This window comes from Aythya marila (genome assembly GCF_965140915.1).
Source record: "Aythya marila genome assembly, chromosome: 5".
NCBI classification, from domain to species: Eukaryota; Metazoa; Chordata; class Aves; order Anseriformes; family Anatidae; genus Aythya; species Aythya marila.
In genome coordinates, this window is record NC_139046.1 from 11,134,026 (window position 1) to 11,142,895 (window position 8,870).

The following is an 8,870-nucleotide window of genomic DNA, read 5'->3' on the forward strand; positions in this document are numbered from 1 at the left end:
CCCCAGACCACGCCTCCTGTGCCCTCGCCCCGCCCCCTCCGTCCCCGGCCGCCAACTTTGCTGGAACTTTGCCTCCCGTGACGCACGCGGCGGCGCGGAGCCCCGGCCTCCCGCCGCAGCCAATGAGCGCCCGGGGCGGCCGCGGCGGCAGCCAATGGGCGGCGGCTGGACAGTTCCCCGGTCCTGACCGACCTCCGCGCCGGGGGGGGGCGGCTCGGGGCGGGGGGGGCGCGGATAAAGGGCCCCGGCCGCGCCGCGCCGCGCTCCGCTCCCGCCGCCCCTCCGCCCACACGGGCAGCGGCACCGAGCGGCCAGGTGAGCCCGGGCACGGCACCGGCAGCGGCACCGGCAGCGGAGGGGGTACGGGTGCTGTGCGGCGGAAGGGAGGGAGGGAGGGGACGGGGCTGGCGAGCACCGGGAGGCGGTTTCTGGAGACGGGGTTCCCGAGCGCTGCTGCAGAACGGGGGGGGAACGGGCCGTGCCGGGCTGTGCCGGGCCGGGCAGAGACATACTGAGCCGTGCCGGGCTGTACCGGGTTATTCCGTGTCGTGCCGGGCCGTGCCGGGCTGCACCGAGCCGGGCAGAGCCGTGCCGGGTGTACCGGCCATACTGAGCCGTACCGGGCCGTGCAGATCCATACCGAGCTGTATTGGGCCGTGCAGAGCCGTGCCGAGCTGTACCGGGCCATACCGGGCTGTACCGGGTCATATTGAGCCATGACAGGCTGGGCCGGGCCGGGTCGGGCTGTGCCGGGTCGTATTGGGCCGTGCAGAACCATACTGGGCTGTGCCGGCTCATATTGGGCGGTGCAGAGCCGTACCGGGCTGCGCCGGGTCATATTGAGCTGTATGGGGCCGTGCAGAGCCATACCAGGTTGTACCGGGCTGTGCCAGGGCATATGGAGCTGTACCGGGCTGTGCAGAGCCATACCGGGCTGTGCCAGGCCATGCTGGGCTGTGCCGGGTCATATTGAGCCATACCGGGCTGTACGGGGCCGTACCAGCTCTCCCCGCGGTGGGTGCCCCCTGACAGCCCCTCTCTGTGCCCCCGCAGGTCCGTGCCGATGCTGCCCCTGGTCTCGGGTGTGGGAGGAAGCCCCCGTCGGACCCCGGCCGCCCGCCATGCCCTGGAGCGTCCGGTGGGTCGGCGGCGGCGGCGCCCAGTCGCAGAAGCAGTGCAAGAAATCCTCCTTCGCCTTCTACCAGGCGGTGAGGGACCTGCTGCCCGTCTGGTTCCTGGAGGACATGCGGACCATGGAGGTCTTCCACTGGGAGGACGGCGGCAAGGTGAGCCTCTACTCGCCCTCCGAGGCGCTGCTCTACGCCCTGGTGCACGACCACCAGCCCTACGCCCGGCACCTGCTGACTAAGTACCCGCAGAGCGCCCTGGCCGTGCCCAGCCAAAGCTTCAGCTGCTGCCAGGCCTCGGCCCCGCACCTGGCCATGGCCGTGCGCTACAACCGGGTCCGCGTCCTCTTCCGCATCCTCAAGGCCGTGCAGGGCTTCCCTCCGGGCGACAGGGCCGGCCACCTGGACCGCCGGGGCTGCAGCCGGGTGGAGGGCGGCAAGACGGCCCTGCACGTGGCCTGCGAGCTGGTGCGCCCCGAGTGCCTGCTGCTGCTGCTGGGGCACGGCGCCTCGCCCTGCCTGCCCGACGGCGCCGGGAACACCCCGCTCGACACGTTGCTGCAGCAGCTGGCCCAGGCGCCGGCGGTCAACGCGCGTGCCAAGCTGCTCTGCCTCGACTGCCTCTTCCTCTTCGTGCCTCAGGACGTGCCCTTCGCCATGAAGCAGCAGCTGCTGGACAACCGGCAGCGCTGGCAGGACCTCTTAGGGGAGAGCAGGTACCGCTGCCTGGTGGGCTTGGCTCCCCCGTCGCTGTTCGTCGGAGCCATGCGCGTCTTGATCAGGACCATTTCTCCCGAGCACTTCCCCGAGGCTCTGGACGATCTGCCCCTGCCGCATTTCCTCAAGCCTTTGGACTTGAAGCTGGAGAGCTAGAGGGGGCTGCAGGGGAGCCTCCTGCTCGCCTGACACAACGGACTTGTGCTAAAACCCTACCGGTGCACGAAGCTGCCCAGGCAGCAGCCGCCAAGTACCTGTTTTGATTAGAACTGTCTTCTTTCCTTTCTTTTTTTATTTTAGAAAAAAAAGAAAGAATTGTATCTGGCACTTTACAGTATATTTTATTTAAAGATCTTTGTGGTGAGGTGAGGTCTACACTGCATTTTATAAAAATGTTACATGGCCTGTACTACGGAGGATATGTGGGAGAATATATTTGTAAATACATCTAAATAAACCAGCAGCAGATATGATCCAAACTATAAATCAAGCAGCTGAAAACTCCGAAATGGCATGTGCCTTGAGAAAGTGCGCGGGGGGGAGTATCTTCGAGTTAGGATTTCCCTGTTACATAAGCCGAGCAGTCCTGGAACAGGATGACTCCTTTTTAGCAGCTCTCCTAATACATCTTGGCAGGGATGCGGTCTTTTTTTTTTTTTTTTTTAAAGGCGCAGATGAAAGCTTCCTAATCTTGTACACAAACCCAAAGAGAAGACGTGTTATTAAATCCCCCTTAAACAAGGCTGGCAGGGATATGCAGCTGAACAAACTGTATTTTAACATATGCACGAGTACCAGTTGGCTTCCTTGTGACGTTCTTTCTGTTCCTCCTGCAGAGCCGGGGTGCCTGGAAGGCAGGAGCAGAGCCTGCAGCCCCCACCCAAAGCTGTTCCTGCCCTGGCAGGAGCCAGCACCAGAGACCCTGACCCCTCTGTTTGGCTGCTGCAGGGTGAGGTGCCAGCACCTTCAGGGATGAAGGAGGGTGGCACAGCTGGAGGCTCTGCCTGCCTTCCTGTGTGCCCAGAGGGATTTGCTTGGGCCTGGCCATGCCCAGGAGGCTACAGCAGCTTCTTGCATGGATTCCAGCTCCTCTGCTGCCAGCGCCCAGGGGGATGTGATGGTTTTGGGTCAGCTGAGCCCTCTGGGTACCAGGTATCCCAAACATCCCTTGTGAGATGCTCCAAGGTATGCAAGACATCCCTGCAGCTCCTCCAGATGGAACAGCCCTTTAGGGGTGATGTCCTGCCTGCAAAGCTTGTGTTTAGACAAGTCAAATCCCAATCAAAAGGTACAGAGGAAGCTCTTTGCTCTGCAACCTTTACTCTGCAGCATCCTGGGCAGTTGCGCTGCTTGCCTCCCTGTAAAACTGGCACTGCCCCACCTGCTCTGCAGGGAGCGAGCTGTGCTGGCTCCAGCAGCATCACAGCAATAGGAATCTCCTAGGCCACCGAGCTGCAGCTTTGCCTCTATTGTTGGAAGCCAGCAGTGAAACTGTTTTGTTGCGGTGCTTAAATTTGTAGCAGGGAGTTGTTTGCCACTTGAACTGTTTCAGCACTGCAGTTCCCTTCGGGATCATCACAGAACTGATGCACTGAGAGATAAGAAGACACGCTCAACACACTAATTTCTTTATTCATGAACTTACTTTGGTTAGAAAAACAGTAAAAAGTCACAGAATGAGGCACTATAAGTGAAGCTATTCATGCTTCAGCAGAAGTGTGGTATTTCATTTAAAAAAAATTTCCATACTGCATGCACGATAACAGATAAGCCATACCTCTGAAATTTGAGATGCAGCAGAAAGAAGATTGCTATTCTTAGACTGATGGCACTGAAAATGTTTCCTAGAAGAGCAAATGTTCCTTTTTCCCAAGAAACCAAGATGATACGTGCTGTAACCAGTTATCGTGGGGAATTCAGGGCCCATGTTGGAAAGTGTGTACCTGCTCTAACTATTCTCCTCAGCTGCCTTGTTGATGAGAAAAAATACAGAAATCCAAATAACTAATTCCTCTCTTCTTAATAATAAAAACTATGTTGTTAAATTCTTCATTTGAGTACATTTTCCACACTGCTTCTGGAGTAATGCTCTGGAAGCATCATCCATAACTGGCAAGAAGTAAAGCAATCAGGTCTAACTTGCACATCGGAAAGTGTCCTGAGGTAAAGGACGAGGCAGAGCCAGGGTGACAGGAAAGCTTCATCAACCTTGCTGACAAAGATGTAATGCAATTCAGCGATGGGGAGTTGGTTACTTGGACGGGATGCTGGAAGACGCTCCAGATTCCTAGCCAGGAGGTTAATTACACATGAGGACAGCAGGACAGGCTGGGCAGGACGTGGCCTCATCGCCACCTGGATTCCATTACCAAAATCCTATTGCATCAGCAGCGTAGGGCAGGCCCTCCCCGTGCCTTGCAACAACCCAAGGCCGACTGCCCCCTCCCACCAGCTTTTGGGTAATTCACTCAGCAACCAGAAAGGGTCCCCCCACTCAATACAGTGCGACGAGCTCCTTGCTGTGCCCCTCCTGTAACTCTAGGACAGAAGCCAAGCCTGCTGCTGAGCCCATGCTGCTAAAGGTCACTGATGGCCCTCGCTTTGTGTGGCTCGCTGGTGTGAAGCTGGTAGGCTTCATCTGGGGAGGCTGAGGGGAAACGTGGGCAAACTGCAGCCATGACTACACAGACCACTCGCCCAGCTGGGCCCAGGCTTGTTTTCAAGCAGTTACGGCTTGGAAAAAGGCCGGGGCTTCTCAGCCTGGGAACAGAAGGCCTCTGTCCAGCCACTGGCCAAGCAGGAGGGGCAGCAGCTTCCCTCGGCCTGACTCGCCAGCACCGGGGGCCCTGGGGCACAGCAGAGCTCAGGCTCCACAGCCCCTTTAGTTCTTCATCCCCTGGCGAAGGCTGACAGCAAAAATGCCAGTGGCAACACCATTGCCGAGCCTAATAATGCAAGCTGGGACAGTCCTTATGCCTCTGCAGGCGGGGACGGCCTGTGCTGGAGGCCGGGAGCAGGGCACAAAGGTGTGGTGAATCTTCTTACCAAGCCCTAATACATGAGAGCCAAGGAGTAAGGACTTAAGGCACTTAAAAGCTTCTGTCTTACCTCACGGATTACTTTAGCTGCACAAGGCAACTTACTCATCTGTGGGAAATGCTTTCAGAAGCATATACAGCAGTGTATAGAGCCAGCATTCCTGAAAAGCTTAGCCAGCTCCCCTATAAAAGGCTGCTTTCTGTCATGAAACAATGAGGGAAGACAACAAATACTTCCCCTGTGTTGCTCGAGCACCTTCAAAAATTATTCCTATACTACCCACCTTTTAGTGCAGAGTGGTTTTATTCACTATGGCAGGTGAAGAAGGCCTGAAACCCTTTCCTTCTGAAAGCAAGGAGAGAGGAAGTACTGCGTTACTTTTGGTTTCTCCTCCTCGCAATCAGCTCCTCTCCACAGCTCCATTAAGCATTTCGGAGTCACAAAACCTGTCTAGTGTCTGCTGGAGGAGCCGAAGTATTTTGAGTAGCTCAGTCAAAAGATGGATTTGGGATCTCTAACATTCTTCTTTTATCAAGCATATTAAATAGTTAATGAACTTAAATTGATACGAACACAAAACTAAGTGGCTTAAATAGTCTAAAAAAAACAACCCTTACTCTAACACCTGCCTCAGTCCTGCTCTCTGATGTACTCTCCTGCCATAAAAGCTGAATCTTTTTGTTCTTGCCATGGCCATAGCCTGGTACAAGCTCTGCCAGAGGTGGGCACCTCACACAGCAGAAGATGGAGGAATTACACACGCTTGAGAACCACCCCCTTCACGAAGATGCACAGACATGGAATATCGAGCCTAATGTCAGCTTAGCACTGCACGACGGAAATCTGCTGCAAATAGGTAAGGTTTCAGACAGCTTCAGGGGAGAGAAAGGGAGCTGCTAACAATCAGGCTCCTCCGTGTGGACAGTCCCTGCAAACCGAGCCAAGCAGGCAACGCCTAAAGGAGAGGGAGCAGAGAAGCACAGAGCACGGGACCTGCAGGGAGAGGAGGCCTTGGCTACAGGCTGGGCTGCAATTACAGGCTGCTTTGAAGGTGAAGTTGAAAATAGCAAGGACAAAGACAGGGTACAGAGGCAGAGAAAGACAGAGACTAGAAATGGGCCATGGTGCCAGGCTTGTTTCCTAATCCCTATTTGTCCTGTGTCTAACATTCAAGTCGTACAGGATTTTGACTTGCAATGTAACAAATCTATTGACATCAGCAGATCATTGTGCATTGCATCATCCCATCTTCAGATCAATGCCCCCAACTAAACAAACAAGAAACCCATGATATGTGCTTAATATTTAAACTGTAAATCCTTGCAAACCAACTTTCATAACACCTGTGTTCATGGCATGATTTCCATCACTGCTTGGTGGCAGAAGCTTTCTAAGGCTAAACCACCATGGTCTAGCCCAGCCTGGCTTCAGCGGTCTCTCCTCCACCTGCAATGTGTCAAAATGAAACTCTGCCTGCTCCTTGCTCAGACCACATCAGACTGTCCTTTATTGTCATGCCAAAGAACCACATCTATGATTTTGCAAGGCTGCTGCTTGCACTGGTTTACTCCTGCTCCTTCCACCACCAAGCAGGTGCACTCTTTTGCAGGAACAGCACAAAAATAAAACAGAGCTCTCTTGCAAAACATATCCCATTTATCAGGAAAACAGAAATGCAGCAGTTTGAAAATTAAAAAAAAATAAAAAGCCTTGACTGTTACTAAAAGAAATACAGCTGGGATACAAAAGCTTCTCCCCTCTTCCCTTATACCTCTGAAAGGACTGATATCTCTTTGCCCAGTGGTTCAGCTGGCAAATGGAAAGATCCCATAAATCAACAAAGCAAGTCTTCAGAAGTCTCTGATGATGAGACTCGTCATATTTACAGATTATCGCTAAATATAGTCTAAATCAACACTCCTCCTTCAGGAGGGCAAATTAGCAAAAATAAAGAAATTTACATTCAGGCTTGATGCAAGCCATCCTGAGCCATGGTGAGCCATCTATGTGCCTGGAATAGGAGGTCACACACCAGTCTCCCCTTCCCCATGCTCCCCATCCAAGGCAAACTGGAGGGCAGGAAGCTCCATCGATCTCAGCGGGGAGGCGAGCAGGGAACCAGAGCCAGGCAAGCCTTCATTTGGGCTCCTCTGCTGAAAAGCAATGGAAGGGAGCCAAAGGAAAAGAGAGAGAGAGAGAGGCCATTACTTCCAGGCAGAAAACACTTGGCTGCACGCCTCAGCCAGGACAGGCAACAGCTTCCAGCCCCGAGGAGGACCACAGCAGGGCTGCTCGGCTCCCCGACTCTGCCCCATACACCATGGCTCCTCTCTCACAGGCTTTGGGGGTCCCCTGCCTGTCCTCCCACACTCACTCACACACCAGGGATTAGGCAGTGTCCCCAGACCCTGGCTCGGTTTGGGGCATTCCCCATACTCTCTCTGTCAGCAGTTCCCCTGCCCAAAATTGTCCCTCGGCTCCTTTGTTCCGGCCGTGGCAGTAATTGCTGTTTTGATGTAGGAGTGGTGTTTTTGGCATTGTGCTCTTAATATTCGGACTTTATTTTATAATCATTGGGTTCCTTTTAATGGTGCAAGTAAATTGTAGTAAACACATTACACCACATCACATTCATGTTTTTTAATAGTGTCATTTCCCTGACAACATTTGAGGCAGCCCTTTAGAGCAAAGCCTAAAAGGATAAGTAATTTCTAACTTGCAGTAAGAGAGAGAACCAAGTCCCTTGAGGAGCCGAGTTTTGAGTGTCCTTTCCTACAAAGCCATCTGCTAGCGCTCTCACGCTTTCTCCCACTCCTGCAACAAGGCAAGCTATTGCTGGTTGGTGACTCAAAGCAACAAGATGGAGGGACTCAAAACCAAGCTGCTTTTAGTCCTTCTTTAATGACAAGCATGGGCAGGCCTGCAGCCAAAAGCAGGCTGGACAAAACAGCCTGGAAGCAGTAATGGAGGTGACCTGAGTGACTGCCTGTCCTAGAGCCACCAGGTCTGCGAGGTGGGGGGCACGTTGCTTCTGTCACTTTAAGCACACAGATTTGCAGGCTTGCCCAGCACAAGGGATGCTAGGGCCTCAGGGACCACAGAGCTAAGAAAACTCCTAAAAATGTCACAGGGCTTCACCCGACAGCAGGGAACTGGTGAGACGAGAGGGATGAGCTGACACCATGGCACCAAGGAATGAATCTGCCAGTGACCTCTGCTGCTGTCCGGCAGAGCTGCAGCACGCATTTGGCCATGGCAGTCTGACAAGAGCCGTCACAGAGCTCCCCATGCTCGCGAGGGGAAACTCTCACATGCCAGCAGGAAAAGAGCAGCTCTGTCAGGTTTGTTTCCTTCTTCAGATGCCCAGGGTTTGACTCAGCCTTGCTGCCGTCTCATCCTCTCTGCCGGCAGCAGCAGTAGGGATGTGGTTAGACCAAAACGCCCTGGCAGAAAAACACCCTCTGAGCCAGACCTGAGGTAAGGAGCTGCTGGGAGGCAAGACCGGGTGAGTCACTTGCTGATTCACTTGGTGGATAGGGCAGGATGTTTTAAAGGAACGTTTCCTTCCAAGTTAAATGCCAGCTGCGTGGCTAGGTGTGTGCATATTGCCCAGGTCGCCTTCAGCATGGAGAACTAGAGCCTTGGCTTTGCTGGTGGAGCTCTGCACATGCTGGCCAGGGATGGCTGGTTCACATCCAGCAACATCATCCCGACCTTCCTGATAGGATGGCAAGCTATCAGCCCATCAGGCAGGGCCATGGCATCCAGCTCTAGGGGAAAGTCTCCAGGTGGATCTCCTCACAACCCTTTGTTCCAGCCAGTCTGGTCTGTCAGGAGACTGTGACTTCTCCCCGGGGTCATCACCCCCAGGCTGGGGCTGCAGTGTGAGACACTGGTAGGTGAGAAGTGTGGCTGCCATCCAAGCTGTCCTTCACTGCTGGGGACTTGCTAAGTCCTGGCTCCCCAGGGAGCCCAGACCCCTGGGGA

General features: G+C 54.4%; 1 protein-coding gene across 2 annotated transcripts; it reads left to right on the forward strand.

Annotated features, from left to right (window-relative positions):
• Window positions 1–211: 211 nt before the first annotated feature.
• On the forward strand, window positions 212–2,317 carry ANKRD9 (ankyrin repeat domain 9). Of its 2 annotated transcripts, none has more exons than XM_082762484.1 (2): window positions 212–315; window positions 1,054–2,317. In XM_082762484.1, the coding sequence occupies exon 2, from the start codon at window positions 1,122–1,124 to the stop codon at window positions 1,998–2,000; it is 879 nt and encodes a 292-aa protein (XP_082618610.1). In that variant the 5' UTR covers window positions 212–315; window positions 1,054–1,121; the 3' UTR covers window positions 2,001–2,317. The 2 variants fall into 2 exon arrangements, with proteins under 2 accessions (XP_082618610.1, XP_082618609.1); XM_082762483.1 differs by having other exon boundaries at window positions 229–360.
• The last annotated feature ends 6,553 nt before the right edge of the window (window positions 2,318–8,870 follow it).